Here is a 26,996-nt window from a genome sequence, read left to right as displayed (position 1 = left end):
GAGAAAAAGCAGCATAGACCTGAAGGCACTTTTGCCCATATTACACACATACTTCAGGTTTTAGTACTCTGTGGGGCAAGGTTTCTTTCTTTTCATTGTAGGTGTGTGAACATGATACTTTTGTAGGCTGGATTCAGACTGGATTCAAACTATTCAGACTGGATTCAAACTATTGGAATAAAATGTCTGCCAGTCTTTCCAAAACATTAGCTTTTCATCCTGGCTCATGTCATAGCTGATTGAAAGCCGTGAGTGTGGCAGGTGCCATGAGGGGCGTACCCATCCGAGTCACAAATGACCAGCAAAACAGAGGTTTCACGCTCAGTAATGCTGGTGTTCCATGCTCAGTAATGCAGGTAGGGGCGGTAGGATTACTGTAACTCACCTGCTTGGCTGTTCTTGGGGCACTTTGTGCCACTCCCTCTAATGTCATTCTGTTACTATAAGCATGAGCCGCTCCCCAATTTTTAGCTCACGAGAGTGTGTTGAGTCCCAAACACTTACATTCTGGTTAGACCTCGCTTGCCTGACGGTCCTGAGGAGGGGTGGGGCTCCTGCTCCAATGCAAGCTGGCTAGAAGCAGGTGTCCTCTTCCTGACCAGCTCTTCCCTTTCTCTCTCTCTCTCTCTCCTTCAGGGACCGTCTTTCTCTTGATGTTTTTTGCATTTCCCTGAGTGTCTGCTTCTCTCATTGCAGACTCACACTTCCCGTTTACTCATAGTTTCTACTCCTGCTTCACTTTAGATTACATAGAACCAGACTCTTGTCCCACCACTGCCTTGGGCCATTATTACAGCTTCTGTTCCTGTCTAATCTGCCTGATATCCTAATTCAGATTCCGGGGAGAGCAAGTACAAGTGATTCAGCTGGTGTGTTTTAGTTCCTCCTCATCATATGAACTAACCATTCATTGATCTAGGTACAAACCAGTGGCCCAGAATGGTACAGGTGTGTCCGGGACGGGGGTCACGGGGACTGCCGACCCCGCCCATTTGGAATGGGGTGAGCTCTAGAGTGCCCCAGTTCTGAGGCGTGGCTGGCCCACACCAGCCCCTGCATTTGGAACTGGGTGGAGGTGTTTTTTGGCTGTCACAGTGGCAGATGCAAGGAACTACTTGTTTAGAAGGCAAGGACCAGGGACACAAAATGTTTTCAGTGTGTAGACCTGTCCTATCCAATGAATTGTCCTCTCCAGAGTGCCAGTTGTGTTCCCACTGAGACACTGGATAAGACTTGTGCCGGCCTTCAGGCACTTGCAGTTTTGAAAAGAAAACAGCATATAAACAAATAGTTAAAATACAATTTTATAAGTCCCTTAAGGGGAACTGTTAGATACCTTTACTCCACTTGCCCTACTACCCGTATAACCTTGTGTAAAGAATTTAATCTCACGAGCTGCAGTTTCTTTATCAATAAAACGAGCTGATATGCCTACATGACAGTATTGTGAAGATTAGGTGAGTTTACAGATATCTACGTACCTTGAACAGTCCAGTAGAGCCTGGCATGTGGGAATGCTAAATAAACATAAGCCGCCACCGTCGCTTCACCAGCACAGAGATCCCACATCCCCTTTGACTACAGTTCCACAGGAATTTAGTAGCCAGTACTTGTACTTAGTGCTGTACCAAGCATCAGGGGGTATCCAGAGAAGGGTGTCCCCCCACCCCCAGTATACACACAGGACTTTACAGACCAGGTGAAGAGGTAAAATGTAAAACAATCATGTACTATGGTACAGAAATGTACCATCTAGATAGTGAATGCTAGGGACAGTCAGAAGGGGGAAAGCTCAGTCCTTATCTGAGTTAGGGGAGAAGGCTTTAGGAAGATGTTTGAACTTGAGCTAAAGCTGAAGAGAGTAATGGAGGTTGACCTAGGCAGAGAGAAGCAGGGGGAGCATTCCCAGCTGGGGAAACTTTATGAGCAAGGGTACATAATTGTGGTGACAGAGAAACACAGTGTGGGGAGCACTGGAGTACTGAAGTCTCAGAAACCAGATGGCGGCTTTGACCAGAGCTTGAGAAATAAGATGGGCTAGGCGTGCATGGGTTGCGTCATCCTCTCAGATGTAATCACTGAAACTCTGCGTAGATGCCTTCTGTGAGGCAAAGAGTGACTGGGGAGAAGAGCAGGTATCTGAGAACCGAGCCACAGTTTGGGGGCAGACAGCGGAGGGATAGGGCAAGATCATGTGAGGAGGTCAGGAGAAAACCAGAGAATTTACCTTCAATGTATGTACTTTTTATTAGCATATAATGTATTATTTGCTTCAGGGGTACAGATCTGTGATTCATCAGTCTTAAACAATTCACAGCGCTCACCATACCATACACCCTCCCCAGTATCCATCACCCAACCTCCCCATCCCTCCTACCATTCTCCCCTCCAGCAACCCTCAGTGTGTTTCCTGTGATAAAGAGTCTCTTATGGTTTGTCTCCCTCTCTGGTTTCATCTTGTTTCACTTTTCCCTCTCTCCCCCTATAATTCTTTGTCTTGTTTCTCAAATTTCTCCTATCAGTGAGATCATATGATAATGGTCTTTCTCTGATCGACTTATTTGGCTTAGCATAATAGCCTCTGGTTCTATCAGTGTCATTGCAAATAGCAAGATTTCATTTTCTGATGGCTGGATAATATTCCATTGTATATATATACCACATCATCTTTATCCATTCACTTGTTGATGGACATCTGGACTCTTTCCATAGTTTGGCTATTGTGGACATTGCTGCTATAAACATTGGGGGGGCACGTGCCCCTTCAGATCACTACATTTGTATCTTTAGGGTAAATACCCAGTAATGCAATTGCTGGATCATAGGGTAGCTCTATTTACAACTTTTTGAGGAACCTCCATACTGTTTTCTAGAGTGGGTGCACCAGCTTGCATTCCCACCAACAGTGTAGGAGGGTTTCCCTTTGTCCGCATCCTCGCCAGCATTTATCATTTCCTGACTGGTTAATTTTAGCCATTCTGACTGGTGTGAGGTGGTATCTCATTGTGGTTTTGATTTGTATTTCCCTGATACCAAGTGATGTTAAGCACTTTTTCACATGTCGGCCTTTTGAATGTCTTCTTTACACATATGTCTGTTCATGTCTTCTGCCCATTTCTTGATTGGATTCTTTGTTCTTTGGGTGTTGAGTTTGATAAGTTCTTTATAGATCGGATACTAGCCCTTTATCTGATATGTCATATGCAAATATCTCCTCCCATTCTGTGGGTTGTCTTTTGGTTTTGTTGACTGTTTTCTTTGCTGTGCAAAGCCTTTGGTCTTGATGAAGTCCCAATAGTTCATTTTTGCTTGCCTTTGGTGATGGAAAACCAGAGAATTTAAAGTAAGAGAGAATGGCCAATGCTTTGAAGAGCCCCAGGGAAATGCTGTTGGATTTGTTGAGGAGGTTATTGTTTGACTGAAAAGACAATATTGATGTTATAGTGATACTCAGAATTACTTTCAGAGGATTTCTATGGAGGATGAGGTCATAGAAGGAGTGCATGAAGATCACTCTTTCAAGACCTTTGGCAAAAAGAATCAAAGACCTGTGACTGTATCTGAGGGGTCACAGAGTTGGACAAATCTTTCCTGTGCTTACTTTTTACAATCAGGGTAGTGTTGCTTATTGGAGGACAGATGGGTAGGCAGGAGGGAAAGGAGAAGGAAAGGGTTAATATATGGAGGCAAAAGACATATCTGGGGGTCCATATTTACCCAAAGGTTAGGAGATGACTGAAGCCTGAGAGGAAATAAGGCCCTCCTGAGTTTGGAATGATCCAGTCTGGTAGATGCCCACCAAACCCAAAGACCTTTCCCTGGCATCAGAAGCTGTGTCCTCAAGCTAGGTTGTCTGTTTTCTCCACAAGCCATGCCCTAAATTGTCTTTGTAGAATGTTTCATCAGCAACATAGGAAGATTGGCCTGGGGCGATGGCAGGTGTCTGTAAAAGCAAGAGATCTTAAGGAAAGGCAAGCTGTTGGGGGTGGATAGGAAGAAGAGCTCTTGAGGACCATCTTTCATGCAGACCGGAGGATGTGAGAGGGCGCAGTGGGAGGACCGGTGTAACTTGCAAAACCACGGCAGGCCTGGCCTTAAATAGGATGTCAAAGTGAGAACCCAGGAACTTGACTCACCCACAGAGTAGATGCCCCAGAATTTTCCAAATTGGTACTTCCCGAGAAACCAGGCAGTGGCCACACTGGGCATGACCATCAGGCTGTAATCGTGCCCACGCACAGTGATTACTGGTGGGAAGGGACATGTTTGCATACACGGTTCCACAGTGGACCTCATTCCACCATATCAAGAAACCCATAGCTTCTAATTGTGAACTGAGAGGAGGCTGATGGAATATATTATGTTTCATTGACTCTAAAACACCATCTATTGTAAGACATTGAAAAAGTTTAGGTACCATTAAAAAGACAACATCTAATTAAACTTTAACACACTATTGGAAAACACATCTTGCTTTTAGAGATGTTAAAATGTGGGAAAAAAGGTGCATCTTAGCATCTACTGAAATATGAAGATGTTTCTACTTAGTGCTGACTGCACAGCGATACTTAGATGAAAAATATGGTAGAATTTCTTTAACTTTCCTCAGTGATTTGGAGATAGGAAATTCAATTTTTTTGGTCTCCAGCCTCTGCCCGGCTTAGAGGAGGATGGAAACCTCATTTACCCCCAGTGCCACAGGTCCTAAATTTTAACTAAAATTTTCATAAAACTTAGGATAGTTCATGATTTCTAAAAATCTTTGGATAATGTCTTGTATCCCAACAATAGCAGAGTAATGCTCAGGACACTCTAAGTTACAATGATTGTTGCCATTTATTAAGTGCCACTTGCTGTGCTAAATCCTATGGATTAGGTATACATTAGGTACAGAAGTCCAGTCGCATCTAAGCTTTGTGACGGTGGTAAAGAGAGTATTTCCAGAACCTAGTAAGTTGGGATGTCATAGGTACTCAGTGAATGTGTGTTGTCAAATGGAATATTCTATTTTGGGGCACGGAAAAGTAACAGTAGAGGTAGGGTTTTAATACATGTTCTGTTCCAAGTTGAGAAACTGCACTCTAGTCCTAGTTTTCCTATTTCTTTTTTCCTATTTATTACAATAAATGGATGTTGGATTTTTTTCAAATGTATTTTCCCCCCGTCAATTGACTTGGTCCAATGATTTTTCTTCTTTTGCCTGTTGATGTGGTAAATTATATTGTTTGATTTTCAAAAGTTGAACTGGCATTATACTCCTAGAATAAATATGACTTGAGGGTGTTAAAAAAAAAAGATAAAATGGTACATATTATTTTGAAGACTTTATTTATTTGAGCTGAAGGCAGAGGCTTTAACCCACTGAGCCACCCAGGTGCCCTGGTATGTATTATTTTGTATTGCTGCTCAAGAAGGGAAGTTTAGGGAAAAGACCGATGCAGGGATTAGAGAGGCTTTCATCTACCTGGACTTAAAGGACAGAAGGTGAGGAGAAAGTTAGAAAGACAAGCTGGGCTTGTCATGTTTAAGGATGAGGAAGGGAACATATACTGGAAGTTGGTGTCACTGAGTTCCATAATAACGGCAGCAAGGACCCTGTCCTCAGGGCTTGAGGAGACGAAGTGGCTGCCTGGCTGTGTCCAAAGAGGCCTTACATACCAAGTGCCACTGCTTTTGGGATTAGTTAGTAGTTGATGTGGTTACTCCAAACTGAGATGAGTAAATGAAGTAATGAAGTAATAAGGTAGCACATCATGGAAGAGTTTAGATCTCCGAAGTGACCAACGAGTCCCAACCCTTTTGTTATATCTATCTATCTATCTATCTATCTATCTATCTATCTATCTATCTATGGAAACAACACTCCAGAGAGGTCCTGTAACATGTCTGAGATCACACAGGAAGGAGGGGAGGCAGGGCTTTTTTGAGTACTTTATTCACTATACCTGCTGTCCTCTGAAGATCTTAGAAGCAGCTCCAGAAACTGCTCAGAAATGGAAGCCAGAGGAGATAGAGAAGGAGAGAGGGACTACTCTCCTTCTCCACTACCCAGAGCTTGTTTAAACCAACACAATACTTTATGATTGGGTTCCCAGGGAAAACCTGACTTATATTTCCCTTGTGTTGAGGTTTTATTTTTTTTTTCCATGTTTCAGCTAGAAAACAGATACTAGCAATATAATGTCAGATATCCTGAGTTTAATGAGATTTTACCATCAAAATATCGGATCACACTTGGAAAGAATCTTTGAGAGATTGGGTTCATTCTAATAAATATAACCAAAGCCCTCAATGCTTAAGTTGATTCTATTTTGCATTATTTGTTTGTTTCATGAATTTATGTTTTGCCTGTTCAAGTAGATTCATTAAATCAAATGGGAGTAACTTTAAGTACCACCAGTTATACCCTGTTCCATTTACTATTCCTGAACTCAGGAGAGTGACATAACTTTCCCGATGAGACTAAGGAAAGCTTTTGAGGGCATTTCAACTTTTTCTACTTGCCCAATGGCCTAACACTGTGCTTGGTAGCTCCCTATTAAATATTCATACAGTTTTGTAGTTAGAACTTGAATAGGATTATGATTCAGGGAAATTGATTGTGGGGGGGATGCTCATTTATAAAGGATATGTAAAATACTATGAGAGCAAGTGGAAGGAATAAAAGTTAACTACCTCACAGAAGCTGCAAAGTCTAGTTTTATAGGGTAGGATAGAAAAATAGCCAGAGGGGCACGGACATGAGCAAATTTTGAAACATCACCATGGTATCATGATTAAAATTGGAACTATAATGCCAGGCATGGCCATGTGCATAGGAAGAAGACCTATAATCCAGAACAGACCTTGACCCCGCATGGGAAGCACAGGCTGTGGATGCTGGATTTGAATATGCAGCTGTCTCAGCCCTGTGGTCACACACCAGCCATGTCAATGCTTTGTGCCCCTGTTTCCTCATTTGTAAAATGAGAGCAATAATAACTTCCTTCAAGAGACTTGGTAAATATAACATCAGGTACGTGTGTGTTTGGATAATAAAGTTTTTCATATATAGGTTTTTTTGGGGGGGCTGATTATAATCGATATCTGCTTACTCAATAATTTATTCTTGGTGGGCTATTTTATGAAAACTGTTTTTGCTCTCTTGATAATTCCACTTCTGCTGCCTAAAGATTAAGTAACAATAGTGCTGTCCCACCAGCAATACACCCCTCTAGGAGTGATGTGTATTGGAAAGTGTTCAAAAATGGTGCTTGAGTTGGTCCTAGAATTAAACTTCCCAGCCTAGCAGTATAGGAAGATGCAGACTTGGATACGGTGCACCTGACTCCTTGGCTCTTCCCAAGGCCCGGATAGGATCTAGAAAAAGGAAGGGGCAAATGAGAAGTATGGAGCTGAGTTCCCCCTGGTGGAAACCCTCCCAGCAGGGACTGTGCTAGAGGCTACTTGCCAGAGTAGGTGGCAGTTACAGAGCAAAGGCTACAGGGAAAGTTTTTTCAGTTGCCTTTGAGATTTAGGACCTAAAGGGGATCAATTCCTTTCTGAAGCCGGGTGGCCCTGAGTGTTGCAGGTGCTAAAGGTAAAGACAGGGTGGGGGCTGGATGGCCTGCCTGGAATGGCAGGAAATGCGGGAAAACCAGGATTTCTGATTGCCCCGGTTGGGACTGGGGAAGATGAGCAAATTTACTAAGACCGCCTGCTCGGGAGACTGTGGTGTTGTTACTTAAGCAGCATTTCCTGACCCACTGTCTCCAGCAGTCTACAGGGATGGGGCCAGCAAAGAGACCTCAGATCATTAAAAAGTGAAGAAAGAGTTTGCAATGGATTAACAGAGTAATTGAGAACTGTTGGTATTAGAATATTCTTATTTTATAGCAAATGTTCTCTCCTCCACCTTTTTACTCTTTGTCATATCAGCGTTACATGTTCACTATAGAAATACTAGAAAACACAGGCCAAGAAAGGAAAAAAAAAAATCAGCACTTCCATCTCTGCCAAGACTTTCTCATTTTCAGATATACGCACTGAAAGTATTTTCCCTTTTTAACTAAATCGCAGTTTGTTCATAAACTCTTGGTGTACGCTTTTTCCATTTAACCACACACAGACAACATTCCATGTTAAATAAAAATCTGTATCTCCGTGGCTATAATAGTATTTTGTCATACAGATATGCCGTAATTTATTTAACCAGTTCCTTTTGGGGAGAAAGTTTGGCTGTTTCTGCTTAGGTCGTTCTGAATTTTTTTTACACATTGGAGAACATCCCTGCTTATGCATCTTGCGCATTTGTCCAACTACTGATGTATAATATCTTCCTAAAAGTAAACTTCTGGCTTAAAACGTTTGACTTTTTTTATTTTAAGAAGTAGAGAAAGTAGGGGCGCCTGGATGGCTCAGTCAGTTAAGCATCTGCCTTTCGCTCAAGTCATGATCCCAGGATCCCAGGTTTGAGTCCCAAGTCAGGCTCCCTGCTCAGTGGGGAGCCTATTTCTCCCTCTCCCTCTACCTTTCCCACTGCATGTGCTCGCCTTCTTTCTTGCACTCTTCCTCAAATAAATAAAAATCTTTTTTGCAGTGTTTTTTTTTCAAGATTTTATTTATTTATTTGTCAGAGGGAGAAAGAGAGAAAGAGCACAAGCAGGAGGAGTTATGGTAGGCAGAGGGAGAAGCCTGCTTCTCCCTACTGAGCGCTGAACCCAGTGCTGGACTCAATCCCAGGACTCTGGGATCATGACCTGAGCCCAAGACAGGCTCTTAACCAACTGAGCCACCCAGATGCTCCTAAATAAAGAAAATCTTAAAAAAAAACAAAACAACAACAGTATTACAAGTTATTACCTGCTGCCCTGCCCCTTGAGGTGTCATGTCTGTCAGGGTTGACAAGAAGGAGCTGAGGGTTCTTGAAGGGGGGGGCTCCCCCCTTCCTTTAGGAAGATGAGGACTCTGTAAGTCAGAAAGCCATCAGATGACAGCATAAAATAAGCATTTTCCTTGGTTTCACGTATGTTCTGCTGTAAATTATCAGAATACTGTGGAATCGTTACTGTGCTTGACACCGTTAGATTGGATCCTGAGGGGTTATTGATTCTGCCAAATGGGATTTTACAGATCCCCTTACATGAAGATATGCAGATGTGCTTACATATGTAATTGCTCATGGTGGGTGCTTCAGAGCCGCTCTGCCATACTGTTGGCTCCCTGGTGGCCGCCAACCCCCCCCCCCCCCCCCCCCGGTAGAATTTGGGTCACTGCTGGCCTCACTCGCCTGCAGACATGGTAGCTGTGGGTCAGGGGCCATAGGTGGGCTCCAGTCCCGGCTGCGCTTACTGAGGACTGTGCTTACTGAGCCGGTTCTCGGAGTTCTCGTTTCTCGCCCGTGCCATGGGGAAGATATGGTAGGCTTGTTAGGAGGATTAAATACCCTGGTGTTTGTAAAGTGCTGAGAACCATGCTTGACGCACTCCGTGAGGCCCTGTAAGTGTTGGTTAAAATAGGAAGCTCCGAGGGGCTACACGAGCAGGTGGAGGGAAGCCAGGACGGGCTCACCAGCCTGGGGAGGTGGGGGGGCCTCCCAGAGAGAACTGCCATTCCAGACGCAGCGTGAAGGGCTCTTTACCGAAAGCTGTCACCTCCGAGATTGCTCAAACTTTCACCAACAGAGACGTTTCTTAGTTAGCTTGACACCTGATTTTCAATTACTGGTGATACATTAATAGATTCGGGTGCGATGGAGAAGTGCAGGCTCAGCACTTTCAGAGCCTTCTGCCCCAGAGCCAGCTCCTGCCCTGATGCGGGTGTTCTTTTTTCCACTCTTTCCCTTCTCTCTCTCTCTCTCTCTCTCTTTTTTTTCACGTAGTGGCCTCTTTTTCTGCAGCTTTCATTTCCTTAGTTTCTTTCAAAGTGTGAGTGCTTGAGAGCTGTGAGCAGGGCTCCCAGTCCCTGTAAATCCCTCCGGGTTCTCTTTGCTGTGCTGGGCCCGGCCCACTGGGATCTGCATTCTGCTGGCTACAGGGTAAGGCCCCAAAGTGGGAGGGCTGGGTCCCTGGACAGAGCCCTGGCCAGCGGGGAGGAGGGGGTGCTGCCGAAAGCCAGGTCCTAAGGCAGACAGAGTAGACAAGTGCCACCCACTTGTCTACTTAATGTCTACTTGCCTCTTAAATGAGAGCTGGATAGGCCTTCAGAATTCTTCCCTAGAAAGCATCCCCCCAAAACAAAGCGTAGTAAGCGTAGGCAAAGTGGGAGGCAATACTCTTCGATTAAAACCTCCTGAAGTTAAACTGTGACTGTTTTAAGGAGCAGGAGAGGAAGGCATGAGAGGAAGGTGTGGAGTTTGAGTAAAGCTGGGCCTCACCCTGCAGCTCGTTCCCCAGGAGGATTCCAGCTCCATCCTTTAGAACCGGCCCTGCCGTGATAGCCTCGGGGACTCGGGCGATTCATATGTAAATGTGGGAAAGCCTCGGGGAAATGCCTACCCTATTCAAAGGATTTGGGGGTTGCGGAGCATTCCAGAGCTCTGGGAAGATTCTGCTCTGCCTGTTACCCTGGGACCCACCCGTCCTCCCCATGGCTGCGGCCCTCGGGCCCTGCAGGTGCATCCCGGGGCACCGGAGCCCTCGGCAGCAGGTGGGGCAGCCTGAGCAGCTGGGGACCTTGTCGGCAGGTCAGAGACTTTCCCCACCAAACCCAGATCCAGCTTGCAGAGGAAGCCAGAAGTGAGTGGCTTTTTTTCTGTGACCCTGCTTACAAGTGTGGCTTGTAAAGTTGAGGGAAACTGCGGGGTTGCTGGACCCCCTCCTTACCCCCACCGAGGAAGGAGCCTGGTGACGCACGCTAACCTGCGGGGTGGGGGTCCTGAGAGTGGCTGGAATGGGGACTTTGTGCAGGTGGTGGGACCTGGGACCGGGAAGGGGAACAAAAGGAAAGAAACAACCCCGCACGAACTGTTTGATCAGAGAGACTAATTTTGTGCAATCAGCTTTGGCTCCAGCCCCTGAATTCCTCTAGGGCCATCCCAGGAAGAAGGTGGGAGCTGGTCTGCACAGGGCAGTGTGGGCTGGTACTGGCCTCAGCCTCCTCTTCCATGTGCTTCCTCAGCTTTTATTGTTCTGAGAGAAAAGTGGAGTGTTCCAGTATCTTGACAGACGAGCATTTTGACTTGGAGCATTTTACCTAAATCTGGTGCAGAGAACATATTTTGGCCTGTGGTGGGAAAAGAACTAACTTGTGTTGAGTTATGGCCTTGTTTATACCCTCAACAGCTTGGCAAAGCAGGCACAATTACCCTCATTTTACAGATGAGGACATTGAGGCCCAGAGGTCAAAGTGGCCTCTGTCGGGGTTGACCAGATAGAGCAGGGAAGAGCAGGGTTCCAAGCCTGTCCACACTGCAGCTCGCTGAGCGAGGAGGCCCCCTCTCTCACTCGGTCATCCCAGGCACTAAAATTTTACATCAGAACTTTTTCCTTACGCAATACATGGAATAATGGAAAATGGGTTTTACATTTGGAGTCATTTCAAGCCAGATATTTCTAGTTTGACTTAATCTTGAGAATTAATATGTGTTTAGAGCTTGAGAGTGACCTATACCTTCAGAAACATGTAGAATTTTAACAAAATTGCCGAAACAGTCTTTGAGGATTTTAAATCATGCTAAAGTGTTCTTGGTTTTCTCTTAAAGACGGTCCAAGAGTTTATAAATACACCTGCCAAAAAAAGAAAAAGAAAAAAGGAAGCATCACACTGGTCATTTAAAAGAATTGTTACCATTTCATTTTTCTCTTAATAAAAATAAAAATCGAGTTTCTTAGTGTAGGTTGCTGGCTTTTGATTGATGAATACACTTAAGCTTTCAGCTATTATAATTAATAGAATTTTGATTCCTGAGATTTGAATAGTTTCCAGGGAATTTTCAAGAGTTGAGGCAAATAAAGCCCTGACCTTTTCTAGTTGAGATTCCAGTCTAGGGAGGCAAATTGGTACAGGGTGAAGTGCATAGGATTTAGATTGAAATATATTCAGATTAAAATTCCAGCCCTGCCATTTACTCACTACATAACCTGGGACAGGTTGGTCAGCCTCTCAAAACCCACGTTTTGTATTAAATCAAGTAATAATAAATCAAATAAGAAGTTCAGAGTTTTGACATGAATATTAAATAAGTTCAGGGACATAAATAGGTAAAGTGTATTGCCCTTGGTAGAAATTCAATAAATGTTCTCCCTTTCAGAGCTTTTTGTCCTGTATTAAAAATGAGTGTCTTCTAAAAGTAACGTATAATTATGTTGTACACCTAAAGCAAGCATGTCAATTATTCCTAAATAAAAAAGATAATAATACATTTTAAAAATGAGCTTCTCTTCTCAACTTGCCACTTATGGAACCATATTTGGGAGTGAGATCCTATTGCTTGTAATTGCAAAGAAAATTTGAAACAAGGCTATTGAAAATGAATTTTTACGTATGCTACAATTAATTTGGGCCGATGATTTAGCATTCTTGTGAAATAAGAGTTATGCTTGAACTTCTGTCATTCGTTTGCCCAAAAAAATTTCAAGAAAGATATTTTCCAATTATGTCTTTTTAAACTTTGTTTTGAATAGTATAAAATTTACGCGATTGCAATAGTACCAAAAACCTCCTGTATATCCTTTATTCACATTCCACCAGTGTTTAACATTTTGTTAGGTTTTTGTATTCATTCTCCACACACACACATAGATACACACACACTTTTTTTCTGACTGAGTGTAGGTTTCATACATTGTGTCTTTTTGTAAGCGTCCATGTGTGCATTTTGTATGAACCATGGATGTCATACCTGACCGCATGGATTTGCCATTTTAGGAAATTTTTCACTGATTTAATCATTTATCTAACTTATAGTCAATATTACAACTTCACCAATTGCCCTAGTAACGTCCTTTGTAGGAATTTTTCCCCCAGATCAGGACCTAGTTCATATTCACACGTGGCATTTATATATCATCTCCTCAGTTATCTTTGGGAACTCTCAGGCTTTGCTCGCTCGCTTGCTTGCTTTAAGTAAACTGTACACCCAGTGGGGGGCTCACACTCATGACCCCCAGATCAAGACTCATAGGCTCCACCAATTGGGGAGCCCCTGCTTGTCTTTCATAACGTGACATTTTGGAAGAATACAAATCCTCAATCTGCATGTGTCTGCTGTTTCTTCAAGATTTGTTTGAGATTTATGCATGTTTGACGGGGATACCACATAAGGGATATGTGTTGTTTCCAGATATGACAAACAGAAAAATATGATGTCTGTTTGCCCCTTATTGCTGACGTGAATTTTGTTTACTCAGTGACCATATTCTCCCTTTCTCCATTATATATAGTCACTATTTTTTCATTTTTGTAATTAATAAGTAATTTGTAGTAACGATCTCAAAACTGCAAATATCCTCATCATCAGACCCCACCATCAACACCAGAATCACCCATTGATGATTTATGCCTGGACCACATTTTATTCTGATCATTGCAAAATGCTGGTTTTCTAATTCCCATCATTTCTTCTATATTTATTAGTTGACATTATACCATAAGCAAAAACATTATCCTCTCCCCATTTACTTATATACTTATATGTTATCAATATGAATTCATGGATTCTTAGTCAATGGATTATAGTCTATAGCTTATTTACTTTGATACTCAAATTATACCAGATTTGGCCAGTGGGAGCCGCGTTAAGCCACCTCCATGCCTTTTGGAAATACTTTCATTGTTTTGTTGGGCACTTTCTTACTTTCTGCCATTCAGTGTTTCCGGTTCACCTGTACCTTCCTTGCCCCAATCTTAGTTATTTCTCCAAAGAATTCTGGTTCCTTTTAGTGGAGAGTGGTTTTTAGAAACCAGAATCTGGGTGCATTCTTTTTTAAACATTGAAATTCCTAGAGAAGGGGCTGTGGGGAAGATTTTTGAAGACTAAAGTCTGATGTGAAAGCCTCGTTTCCCATAAATCGTACCAACACATGTGTTTTTGCTTCTTAGATCTGCTAAAAATATTCTTGTGATCACACCCAGATTAGTATATTTACTCAACCAAATTCGTAGTTTTTTTAATGTGGATTTTTAAGGAATTTGAAATAAACTGAGCAGAGTCAGCTTGATTTTCAGATTTTTTTCGTGTTTATTTTAGTGTTTAATGTTTATTTTTAATGAACAAATGCCATCCCATCTTTATGAATCTCATCATGTGTAGCTAACCATCATGTGTAGCAGCCAATAATGGGTCATTGTAAAAGCTAATGACCAGGTACATATTTGTTTTTGTTTTTAGTTCATACGGTATGGTTCTACAGAGGTTCTTTTGGTTGAAAATAACATTAAAAAGAACTTCATCTTTCTAGTACTTTTGTATCTTCTAGGGCATTTGGAATAACAAGGTACTCATGTCTTCATTAATGTTTCAGTAGGGACAATCTAGATAATTTTTGTATATTTCATTGTGGATGTTCACCCTCCATCACGGTGACTGGAACACAGTAGGCCATGTAAGTCACCCAGTTCTCGGACAGGTAATTCCCATCTAACTCTTGTCTTCTCCTTAGTTGTCATTGTCATGTTCCCCTAATATTCTTTTTAATGTGCTCCATCAGTGTTTTTAACGTCCAGTTTGGTATTTCTGCTGCTGACCTCATGCATTGGTTTTTCTTTTACACAAAATTAAGTGAAAGCAATTCTTATAAGAACAGCCCCTCTCTCAGCCTCTTTCCCAAGGGGTTTTGGACACTGATTTGCCCTCCTGAAGTGGCCAGCTTCTCTTTTTTAGGATAAATTCTAGAAATGTTATCACACCGATGAAAGAAGTTCTCTTTGCAGAAATGGCTTTCTCAGCCCTTCATCTGTTCATAATTGGAACTGACGTGTGATCAGATTGCCTGGTGGTTGACAGCAATGAGACTTTGGTTCTCAAGGAATGTGTTCTTTTCAGCCTGAACTGTTGAAGAGTCTTGCTTCCACACCCGGAGCTGCTGACCAGTTCTCTCTTCCCTTCTAGAAATGACGCTGCTCTCCTCCCAGTCTTCATCACCGGTGGCCCCTCCTGGGTCCGTGTACACTGAAAACCCAGAGCAGAGGATGCTGGAGAAGAGAACCAAGGTGATAGAAGAACTTCTCCAGACAGAGAGAGACTACGTTCGTGATCTGGAAATGTGCATTGAGCACATCATGGTGCCCCTGCAGCAGGCACAGGTGGGAGCCGTGCGAGAAAGTTTGCTTTACCCCGAATGTGATTCTCCAAGCCTGGAGCATTAGATTACGGGTGCTTTCACCACAAGGATTACTGGCTTTGAAATAAAGGCTGTGACTGCTTCTCCTGCTCTTAATTGAAGGGCCCCCACATGTGTGTGTCATCAACTTACGCTTTCAGCATCCTGTCACTTCCCGAGACTACTGTTAACTTACCAGACTTGCTGTATTAGCTCCCAGGACATTCCCTGCTTCTGTGGCTCCTAAAGACACTCCCAGGCAGTCTGGATGGTCACTGCATTGGGAAGGCGGTATAATAATGAAGTCTGGGGACGGCGGGTTCGGTGGCTCTTGCACCTGACAGTACAGCGTTTGTTCAGGAAACCCTGACCTTCATGTGTGTGCCAGATACTTGTCTAGATGCTGGAGGTAGGGAAAAAAGGCTAACAGCCTCCTGGGCATTTACTGTCCATATTGCTTGTTACTTGACCATCTGGGCCTGGCTTGGGTTTATACTTCTGGAACATTCACTCCTAAGAGCTAGTACAGGAAGTGGGCACTGCCATCAGATTTTGGATTTTGCATGGGAATTTGTATCCCAGTATAATTCTAGACCAAACTGGTAACACGGTCCTTTTAGGAAGGTAGTGGGGGCAGGGAGTGAGCCGAGAATAACTGGGTCAGGGACAAAGAGTGACACTAAAGACAATGCTGGACGCTTCTCTTCTGGAATCTTGGTGATGGCAAGTGAAGATGACCTTCAACAGTTTTGTACCATCCTTGAAGAGATGTTCCTAGTATGAATGGTGTGCCATTAATTTCATTTCCATGCATCTTTACATTTTGTCTCCCTTTCTCAGATACCAAACATTGACTTTGAAGGACTTTTTGGAAATATGCAGATGGTGATTAAGGCCTCAAAGCAGTTATTGGCAGATCTGGAAATCAGCGATGCTGTAGGTATGACCTCCTGCCATTGCTTCAGAAGCAGCTCCTCCCCACCTCGCAACCACCACATTTGTTAAACTTCATGGGTAGGAGGTAAGAGGTGAAGCAGCCTTGAGAAGCTAGAAAATGAGATTCTAGCTACCTAGTTCAGGGGTCACTTGGCCCTCTGTTCTCCTTTATCTACGGCCTACGTTGAGGTGATGTCAGCAGTAGAAGAGATTTTAGATGTCACATAGTGTGGGTTTTCCGGACTGACACTCCTGAGATTGCTAGCACAGGTTGCACCCAGTATCTACTTTTGTCTATAAAATAAAATAGAAAATACCGAATATATTGTAAAGAATAAGCACAGCTACAGTTTTTGACACTTCAACTCTACATATAAGTATGCTGAGTCACGATTTACAGTGTTGGCTGTCATGTGGGTCATGGTCAAAACTGTTTGAAAAACAGGCATCTGTTTTTAATCAACAAAGGAACTGTGTTAGTTATCTATTGCTTTGTAACAAATTACACCAAAACTTAGCAGCTTTAAATCAGGGACATGTATTACCCCACAGTGCATGTGGCTGAGGAATCCGGGAGGGGCTTAGCTGGGTAGCTCTGCTCAGGGTCTCTCCCGAGGTGGGGGTCAAGCTGTTGGCCTGAACTGTCATCCTTTGGGGCTCAAGGATCCACTCTAAGGAAGCCTCCTCAGCTCTTCAGGCCTTAATTCCTTGCCCTTTGAGCCTCTCCAGGAACTGTCCTCAGGACATGGCAGCTGGCTTTTCCCAGTGAGTGATCCAAGGTGGAGAGAAGGCTCAAGATGGGAGACCCACAGAGTCTTCTGGATATGACATACTGTCACTTCTGCCATATTCTGTTGGTCACACACACCAGCTCTCGTACAACATGGGAAGGACATCCTACCATTTTGCTATTTTCCTGGAATTATGGTCACAAGATGCTACCGCAGTTCTAGCCATCCCCCTATACACATTGACACATCAGGCAGAAGGGAAAAGTAACCCTGTGTCATTTAAGAGTGAGCAGTGCTTTCCCACTGCTCTCCTATCAGATTTCTCTTTATTTCTCATTGGCCACAACTGGGTCACATGCATGTGCTTATTAAGCTGATCTGTGGAAAGGAGAATGTGACCATGATGTTGGCTTAAACTAGGTACTATTCACCTGACTCACCTAGGAGAGGAATGGCCACAGGAACAGAATGCGGGCGAATTAAAGCTTTGGTGACCCACTAGCAAAGGGCAAATTTGGCATGAATTGCATAAGCAATTTTTGGGGAAATCAGGTTTATTTGAGTATATTTCTTTGTTTTTTTATTTTAATATATTTCTAATTTAGCTTATTTTTAATACATTCCCACTGCACATAGAGAGTTACAAAGAACAACTTAATGAAAAAGGCTCTTACCCATTCCCTCTCCACCAGCTCTTCAAACCAGAAGCACCCAGTGTTACTAGGTTTCTTCTCTTGCCTTCCAGAGAGTTTATCATATATCCACAATTACATATATATTTACTCTAGGCCCCAGCCTCCATTTTTTTTTTTTTTTTAAATCACACAGGTAGTAGGGAATTATTCAAACTGTTCTACACTAAGTCTCACCCCTGCAACAACAATGTACCTTCCAAGCAGTTCTATGAGCCAGAAATAGAAATGGAAAAAGTATACAGAGAGGGGGAGAACTCAGCCAAAATCAAGGTAACACTGGGTGCTGGCGAAAGCAGCACAGAATTCGCATTAGTAATCTGACTGGGGAAGGATTCTAGTGCAGACAGGACAGGATCTGGTGAGGGAGGAAAGAATGGGGCTTGTCTGAGTAAGGAGAGGAGAAAAAAGCACCAGGAGATTCTGGGTACATAGAGTTTTAGATTATTTTACCCCTGTCTCACAGAAAGAAATCTATTTTACATCGTCACCCAGGATTCGTGTGTGTGTATGTCTGCGCTTTGACTGTGTCCAGCATTGCTTGAGATTTTCTTTTCTATGCCATTTATTTCCACAAAGTGCTGAATGTGACCCACACAGTAGATCACATGACCCATTTATGGGTTGTGACCCACAGTTTGAAGGACACTGGAAATTAAGATGTAGGTTGGCTAGTTGGTGATTGGTGTAGAGTGGGCCCTACAGGGAAGGTCACTGCAGTGAGTGGAGGGCACACGTCAGCAGCAGCACGATCATGATAGTTCTGGAAATGTCGATGCGGAAATGGTGCAAAGGAATAACGCAGAAGAAGAAGGCAGGCAGATATTTAACATGGAGACATTGGAGGTCAGGGCTCCCAAAGTGTCTGTCCCCAAGGTCAGGAAGGCAGCCAGCCCCGTCCACTGCCGTGCCCGCTAAGCTGTGGGGACAGGCAGAAGTGAGGCTGCCCCGGAGAGGGCAGTGTGAGAGGGATGTTTATGGGAGAAGTCAAGTTTCTCTCATAGAAAGGAGCAGTAATTAAAGACGTAAATTTAATGTAAATGAAAACTACGTAAAAATAGAGCGTTCCATAAGACAGCACATAGAGAATGGAGGTGACATTGAAGAGAAAGCAGTTGGGTTCTGTGGGGGGGTTTCTGTCCAGAGCAGCTGGTAGGAAAGGTTAGCAGGCTTGCTAAGTGGGATCAGGTTTTGAGAGAGGACCTCAAGGGTGAGCGGACCTTGAGGAGCAGTACAGGCTGAAGCAGGAAGGACGAAGGAATTGTCAGAGTCATTATGGTGGTTATTAGTTTACAGCTATGTTTTGTTGTTTAATGCTTTAATAAAGAAATACACATGTTACTGTCACAGATTTGGAATTTTTTTAATATTATAGGTGTTTTAATATAATAAACTTCATTTATAGTCCTGTGTATTTAATTCATGCACAAAGAAGAGGTTAGAAACTGCAGCTGTGGAAGGACTCTCTTCCTCACTGTGGTTTTCCCTGGGGCTTAGAGAGTGAGGGGTCCTTACAGTTCTGATCTTATGTGAGGAGCACTTGCAGACACCTGTGCCTGACTGAGAAGGGACTGGAGACTGTTTCTGTGTGTGTGTGTGCTTTAAAAAATAAATATGTGATGACATGATTCTCTGAAATTTTGCTTTAAATAAATATGATTTTGAGCTATTTCATGTAGTGCTCGCTTCGGCAGCACATATACTAAAATTGAGCTATTTCATGTAAATGATAAATTGGGTGATTAGTCTCATTATCGTTTCTTGTGATAGGATTTAATTGATAAAAGTTTGGTTATCCAGCCTGCATGGAGGCTACTGAGAAGAAAGTTACTAAAAACACTCTATGTTTACGTATAATCCGAAGGGCCTGTGTTTCTTGATCACCGGGATGAGCTTGAGGGAACATACAAGGTTTACTGCCAGAATCACGATGAGGCCATTTCACTGCTGGAAATCTACGAGAAGGATGAGAAGATCCAGAAGCATCTTCAGGACTCCTTGGCAGATCTCAAGTAGGAGTTTTGACCCCACTACCCTTCCATCACAATTTTTTAGTTCTGTTCTTGAGAAGTCAGTCTGTTCATAGGTCTAGACTTCTTATGACATCTGTCTTATTTTAATCATAAATGATATGTTGTTATAGGTCCTGTTATATAAATTGCTCTTATCATATTGCCTTTTCCCTTGAAAATCTTCAGTGGCTTCCCACTTCCTATCTGTTACAAAGTGTTAAGTTAGCATTTCAGGTAAGAAGCAGCCAGGAAGGGGCACCTGGGTGGCTCATTGGGTTAAGGAATCTGCTTTTGGCTCCGGTCATGATCCCAGGGTCCTGGGATCAAGCCCCTTAACGGGTTCTCTGCTCAGCAGGGAACCTGCTTCCTCCTCTCTCTCTTCCTGCCTCTCTGCCTACTTGTGATCTCTGTCTGTCAAATGAATAAAAAAAATCTTTAAAAAAAAAAGAAGCAGCCAGTGAGATAGTTGGTCCAAACGAGTAAGAAGATAGGTAAGAAGACCCAATTTACCTATTTCTGACCTTCAGGTAAGATTCTCCTGGACTTAGGTTATAAGGATACAATATATGTCTGAGTAGATCAAAGTGAAGTTAGGGGCTTAAATAACTCTTTAATGGACTAGACATGCCTCCATAGATATTCATGATTTCCCTTTATCCCCTGTGATTTTTGTTTTTTGTCTGCCCAAGTAACAGGCATTACTTGAACTAATATATTCTCTGAAGAATGTGAGAATCGGCATTTAGCATTCCCTCTAAGCAGTTGTCTGTTTTTTTTTCATGCTTGCTGCCCTGTAGGAGCCTATACACAGAATGGTAAGCTCATTTCTTTGTTTTCTTCTCTTATATATAGACAGAAACCTAGAAGTAGACCTTTGCTGTATTTTTCTCCATAGCGCTTACCACAAAATGATACTTGCTACAATGTTTGCTTGTTGCCTGTTTCCTTCCACTGCTAAATCCCTAGCACCTACCACAGTACCTGGTATTTATTAAGGTGCCTAGAAAATATTTGCTGAATGAATGAGATTGGAATGGAGAGTGAGAGAACAGAGCTATATTTAAGAATCACGACCATTACCAATAGGCCCTGTATTATTGACATTTGATTAAAAGTCTTTTTCCTTTTGTATTAGGGGATGCACAAATTACATTAATCTGGGATCCTTCCTCATCAAACCGGTCCAGAGAGTGATGCGATACCCCCTGCTGCTCATGGAGCTGCTGAATTCCACCCCAGAATCCCACCCTGATAAGGTGCCCTTAACCAGTGCAGTCCTTGCGGTCAAGGAGATCAACGTGAACATTAATGAATATAAACGTCGCAAGGACCTGGGTAAGAAAAGCATACTTGCTGAGAAGGAGGTATGCCCTTGACAGTGCTGTCTTCCTCAAAAGAACTACTCCTTCACCAGGGATGGGCAAGGCAGGGGCTGTAGAAACGGTGGCAGAATGGGGGGAAATGGGCTATGAAAAAGCAAGCAAGAACATAAAATACAACTGTGGAATATTGGAAGTAAGGCGCCTGTGATCGAGCTTGTAGCAATGAGAGTCTTTCCAAAGGATACGGAGAGTGGCTCATTCAGGCGCGGGTGAGTACTTTCTCCGTTCATGGAAGGCCAGCCTTTTCAACGCTTAGGCTTGTTTTCCTGCATCTTGTGTTGGATGTTTTACTATATCCACTCAGGTTAGGACTTCTCTTCTTTCAGGAAACCCCAGTTTGCCCAGTCTCTGGGTCCTATGACGCTTCTCTGGCCTGAGCTCTGCCCCCAGTGCTGTGTAGTCAGTTGTAAACCACCCAGCGCTTTCTTTATAATGTGGGAGGAATTGAACCATATCTTTTCTCTTTCATCACACCTCTCATGAGGCTCTCATTTGAACCCCCGATGAGTACAGCATGGTGACCATGTTAAACGGATTTGTTAGTCACACCCTCAAGAAATCTATAATGTGGTATAACCTCTTTCTCTACCTTCTACGCACTGCAACACCCACATTGTTATGTAGTGTTGACTGTGCTCTTAAAACCCTGCTAGCCTTTTGTCTTGGTTTAAAATTTATTTATTTATTTATTTATTTTTAAAGATTTAATGTATTTATTTGAGAGAGAGAGTGAGAGAGCATGAAGTGGGGAGGGTCAGAGGGAGAAGTAGACTCCCTGCTGAGTGGGGAGCCTGATGTGGGGCTCGATCCGGAGACCCTGGGATTGTGACCTGAACTGCTTAACCAAATGAGCCACCCAGGCGCCCCCCCTTTCTTAACATTTAACATAGTATGTATTACTGATTTCAGAGGTAGAGTTCAGTGATTCATCAGTCTTATATAATGCACAGTCCTCATGACATCAAGTACCCTCCTCAGGGTGCCTGGGTGGCTCAGTGGGTTAAGCCTCTGCCTTTCGCTCAGGTCATGATCTCGGTCCTGGGATCGAGTCCCGCATTGGGCTCTCTGCTCAGTAGGGAGCCTGCTTCCCCCCCTCTTTGCCTGCCTCTCTGTCTACTTGTGATCTCTCTGTGTCAAATAAATAAATAAAATCTTTAAAAAAAAACAAAAAAAAGGTACCCTCCTTAATGTCCATCACCCAGTTACCCATCCCCCCACCCAACCTCTTTCAGCAACCCTCAGTTTGTTTCCTAAAATTAGGAGTCTTCTGTGGTTTGTCTCCCTCTCTGCTTCGTATCTGCTAATGTGATGTCGTCTTCATCTCCTACAACAACAACGTATACCTTTGTAGCACCACCCCGTCTTCTCCCTGTGACCATGTCTCCAGACTTTTCTAGAGATTGTGCCTAAGGTATGACACAGTAGTTGGTCACATGACTCCCATATAGCATTTTACTATGTGAGACGATTGCATAGAAATACCTCGTTTGTACATGAGACCATTTAGGATGGTCTTATAAAGCAAGTAGGGTTCCTTCCTACATTTCATTGGAGAAGAAAATGAGGCTCAGAGGAGTTAAGTGCCTTCTGGGAGGCCACACCTTGAGGAAATGATGGACCCAGGCCTTGAGCTCAAAGGTGTCCTGGACTCCAGATCTTGACTCTTCTCCTGACCCCTTGCTCCCTTTCCTCCTAACCACCTCTAGTCTGCACCATCTCTAGCTTCGTCAAGTAGCCTGTCTCTCCATAACGGTGACTTGCATTCATGTGTTGTCTCTACTCAGCTACAAACTCATTGAAAACAAGCACTAGCTGTGGTTTGGGTTGTTGATCTCATTTTGTGGCTCATGTTGTAGCCTGTCCATGCTCAGAGAAGGGCTTTCTTGACTCACTCCCTAGTCCTCAAGTACCGAAAGGGCGATGAAGACAGCCTCATGGAGAAGATTTCCAAACTGAACATCCATTCCATCATCAAGAAATCCAACCGCGTAAGCAGTCACCTGAAGCACCTGACCGGCTTCGCTCCACAGGTGAGATTCCCACCGTTGAAGGCTTGGCGCATCTTCAGCAGCATTTGGGGGTTCCACATCATGGGCTTCCTGCATGGTGTCATGTGGCATGATTCCCCTTTTAGTACCTCTTTCGGTGTTTGCCCCAGGGTGGATACAGGGCCCGGCAGCTCCTGTGCACGGGAATCCTCACGCCCAGCCCTGCCCCCCGTGCCCTGTGGAGCCGCTTACAGTGTGTGCAAAGGCTAACCGGGAGGCCTAGTCGGTCATGGTATAATAGTCATTGTGGTTTTAGACGCCCGGGAGGAGCTTGTGACATATTTGGAGAGACCAAATTGAAGACATGAAGCTAGAAGGGATTTAAGAGGTCACCGTAGTTCCACACAACTGTCACAAATTTTAAAAATGTGAAATGTGAGAAATTGAGTCATTGGGAAGCATTTGTCCACATCCCTGAGAGTGCATCACAGACTTCATTGTCCAGCTTACGTGCAGCCTGCGGCCAGTGGGGAGCAGTGGCTAGCAAACAATCAGTTGCCCAGTGTTGCAGTGTGTTCTTGGTATGCCCTAGTACTTAGGAAGATAGGAGTTGCAAGAGAACGAGCTTCGTGTGGACAAGAGATTTAATCCAAGCTCAAAGAAAGGGGCTTTAGCATAGGGACAGAAGAGGACATTCCAGGCAAGGGGGGCAGCTCGAGACAATGCACCGGGGTAAACGAATGTGGTCACCGGGGCAGGGAGAGAGCACCCTGACCCGAGCAAAGCTCATCTTCCCATCAGGAGCAGGAAGAGTTAAGGTGAGAAGGCGGGACGGCCCACATGTATTTTGGCGCTCTTTCAAGGTCATGTAGATGTATTTAACTCAAGTATGATTTGGGGAAACATCAAAGGCTTGAAATTTGGAGAAAAGATATTTTTAAGAAAGATACTTTTGCCAATAGGATAGATTGAAGGAGAATCCAGATCGGCTAATAGCACTTGTTTATTTTGAACAGATCAAAGATGAAGCGTTTGAAGAAACAGAAAAGAACTTCCGAATGCAAGAAAGATTGATCAAATCATTTATCCGAGACCTGTCTCTCTACCTGCAGCATATCCGGGTGAGAGAAGGCGCTGCCCTGCTTAGAATCATACAAGCTGGAATTCTGTCTGTTTTCCTGCTTGTCCGCCTACTGTGGGATGCGTGTTGAATAATTTGAACTCAGATGACCACTGTCCCCTGACATACTTGTTCCTGGGGTTCCTGTACGTTATTTAAGAGGTGACAGTGTTTGGAAGATGAGCATGCTGAATCTGAATTCTAGAGCAGGCTGCTCCTTCCCCGCTCTCGCTTTCACCGACCTCCCCACCATCTTTTTCTTACCGTCCCCTCTGTCCAGTTGTTTGTGAAGCACTTGGCACAAGTTCATTTTGTCAAGATCATTTCGAAGATCGAATAGTATGAGAATGGTTCCCATTGGAGGCATGTGTTCTCATAATAATGTTAACGTCCATCTAATTTAGTTGCCGTATACGAGGCCTCCAAAGCTGTTAGAATCATGAATGGGTCTGGAGAGCTGGAGGGGCTGAGGAGGTCAGGAGGTGTTTGCTTCTCAGTCAGAGGTGGGACTAGACTCCTTTCTGTTCGGGTATCTCCTTCTCTATGGGCTTCACAGAATGGTGTTTATGTAAGCATATCATGTACCCCTGTCCTTCACACATGACATCCCTTCCTATGAAACCGTTTTCTTAAAGAGCCTCTGCTTGCTTAAAAACAAAAACAAAAATTCAGGAAAATGGTACAAATTCAAAAGGTACCAAAGGGATAAGTAAATTTCATTTTTTAAAAAATATTTTATTTATTTATTCGACAGAGAGAGAGGATCACAAGTAGACAGAGAAGCAGGCAGGGGTGGGGGGGAAGCAGGCAGGGGTGGGGGGGAAGCAGGCTCCCTGCTGAGTAGAGAGCCTGATGCAGGGTTCGATTCCAGGACCCTGAGATCATGACCTGAGCCGAAGGCAGAGGATTCACCCACTGAGCCATCTAGGCGCCCCCCAAAGGGATAAGTAAAAAGTGGAAATAATTCTTCCTCCAACCCGTCTCCTAGGCACCCTCTAGAGACACAATCTGCATTTATCAGATTCTCCTCTCATTGGAGATAATCGTGTGTGTGTGTAAGAGAGAGGGAAAGGTACACCCTGTTGAGCATCTTGGGTTTTGCACATAGTAGTATTTTGGAAGTCATTCTAGACCTGTGCACACAGAACTGCCTTTTTTTTTTTTTTAAAAAAACAACTCCATAGTATTTAATGATACAGGTGTGCCACAACATGTTTAACTTGTCTCCCATTGATGGACATTTATTTGTAGTTGGCAAATGATTAGATATATTGGCCCAAGATAAATCACAGATACATCATTTTCTGATCTGTGAGAGTATATCTGAACACCAGAGGACTAGATGAGCTGAGCGGAATCATAGCGCATGTACACATTGTACCAGGGAAGACTCCCTATTGGTCGTGTAAGAAAGGATTTCCCCTATCCCTTACTAACACACGGTGTTACCAAATCCAAATGTCTTCTCTTTGCAAGATAGGTTAAAAATGCTATTTCCACATAGTTTAAGTTTGGATTCCTTATGAATGAAGTTGATGATATTTTCCTATCTTTAAGTCATTATATTCCTTTTTCTGTTCATTTATCTATATCTTGAGGCCCTTATTTATTTATTTGATTTATTTATTTGATGATCCTTCTCTTATTGATTGTACTTATTGACAGTACTTCTGCATTGTTGGAGAAAATAGAAGAGGCCTTTGTGTATGATGATAGTTTACCGCTATTTCTCCCTCAGTTTGTTGACTTTTGAGTTTGCTTCAGTGTTTTCTCCATGTTGAAAATGTTTAGGTTTGCATGGTCTGAACTTTTCTTTTATGGCATCATAGGCCTATGTCATACTTGAAAAGTTCTTTGCTCTTCCAAGGTAATAAGTATCTCTCAGGTTTTAGTATTTTTATTATTTCATTTTTTAAAAGTTGAAGTCATTGATATAGTTGGAATTTAGTGTATAAGGTTGAGGTAGGGATCCAGTGTGATTTTTTTTTTCACACCTGCTGTTTCAATTATCATCATTTATTAAATAATCCCTATGATTTGAAATGCTCCCTACATTTCCTACAGGCCCCTAAGTAGCAAAACTCTCTCGCTTCATGTTTTAAGTATGTAATTATTTAAAAATTAGGGTTTATAAGACTTTTTACGAGCACATTGGCTTAAAGTGGGAGATTTGGCAAAAACAGTGTTGATACAACTCCCAAGTATAGTCCCTGGTCTAGGACTTTGCCTTATAGTTCCTCTACTTTTAGTACCCTCCTATTGGGTGTTTTTACCCCATGTTTTCTTCTCTTTTCTTTTTAAAGGTTTTATTTATTTATTTGACAGGGAGAGTGCGAGATCAGAAGTAGGCAGAGAGGCAGGCAGAGAGAGAGGAGGAAGCAGGCTCCCCACTAAGCAGAGAGCCCAATGTGGGGCTCGATCCCAGGACCCCGAGATCATGACCTGAGCTGAAGGCAGAGGCATAACCCTGAAGGTAGAGCCACCCAGGCGCCCCACGCCCTATGTTCTCTAAGTGTGTAGCAAGCAAATACCTGAGTCCCCAGCTCTTAAAAGGCCTACCTCCATGGTAGTGGGTGGGACATAATGGAACAGACACAGCCGTTGATGGGCAGGTCAGTTTGGTTCTGAGTACTAACCAGAAATGAAGGGAGAGGACGTCGAACGGTTTCATCACTGACATAAAATGAAAAGCCCTGCCACATAAAAATTAGCTGGATCCCCGGAGAGAGAGCAAGCTGGCAAGAACATAAGCTGAGGGACATTGATTATATGTGGTATCTACTTTGGCATGTAGTCTACTATTTTGATATTTCACCACATTATTTTAAAAGATTTTATTTATTTATTTGACAGAGATCACAAGTGGGCAGAGCAGCAGGTGAGGTGGGGCAGAGCC

At 43.4% G+C, this 26,996-nt stretch overlaps 1 protein-coding gene across 3 annotated transcripts in view; it reads left to right on the top strand.

Moving 5' to 3' along the window:
- DNMBP (dynamin binding protein) overlaps positions 1–26,996 on the top strand; it is a 103,430-nt gene that overhangs the window by 65,550 nt on the left and 10,884 nt on the right. For all 3 annotated transcript variants that reach the window (XM_082722266.1, XM_082722268.1, XM_082722267.1), the window contains 7 exons: positions 15,029–15,222; positions 16,080–16,179; positions 19,463–19,610; positions 20,408–20,425; positions 20,746–20,945; positions 22,892–23,022; positions 23,997–24,101. In XM_082722266.1, the coding sequence (XP_082578392.1) occupies positions 15,029–15,222; positions 16,080–16,179; positions 19,463–19,610; positions 20,408–20,425; positions 20,746–20,945; positions 22,892–23,022; positions 23,997–24,101 (896 nt within the window). The remainder of the gene's footprint in view (positions 1–15,028; positions 15,223–16,079; positions 16,180–19,462; positions 19,611–20,407; positions 20,426–20,745; positions 20,946–22,891; positions 23,023–23,996; positions 24,102–26,996) is intronic.

Source organism: Mustela nivalis, assembly GCF_964662115.1.
Source record: "Mustela nivalis genome assembly, chromosome: 2".
Classification (NCBI taxonomy): Eukaryota; Metazoa; Chordata; class Mammalia; order Carnivora; family Mustelidae; genus Mustela; species Mustela nivalis.
This window is presented reverse-complemented; position numbering and strand designations above follow the sequence as displayed.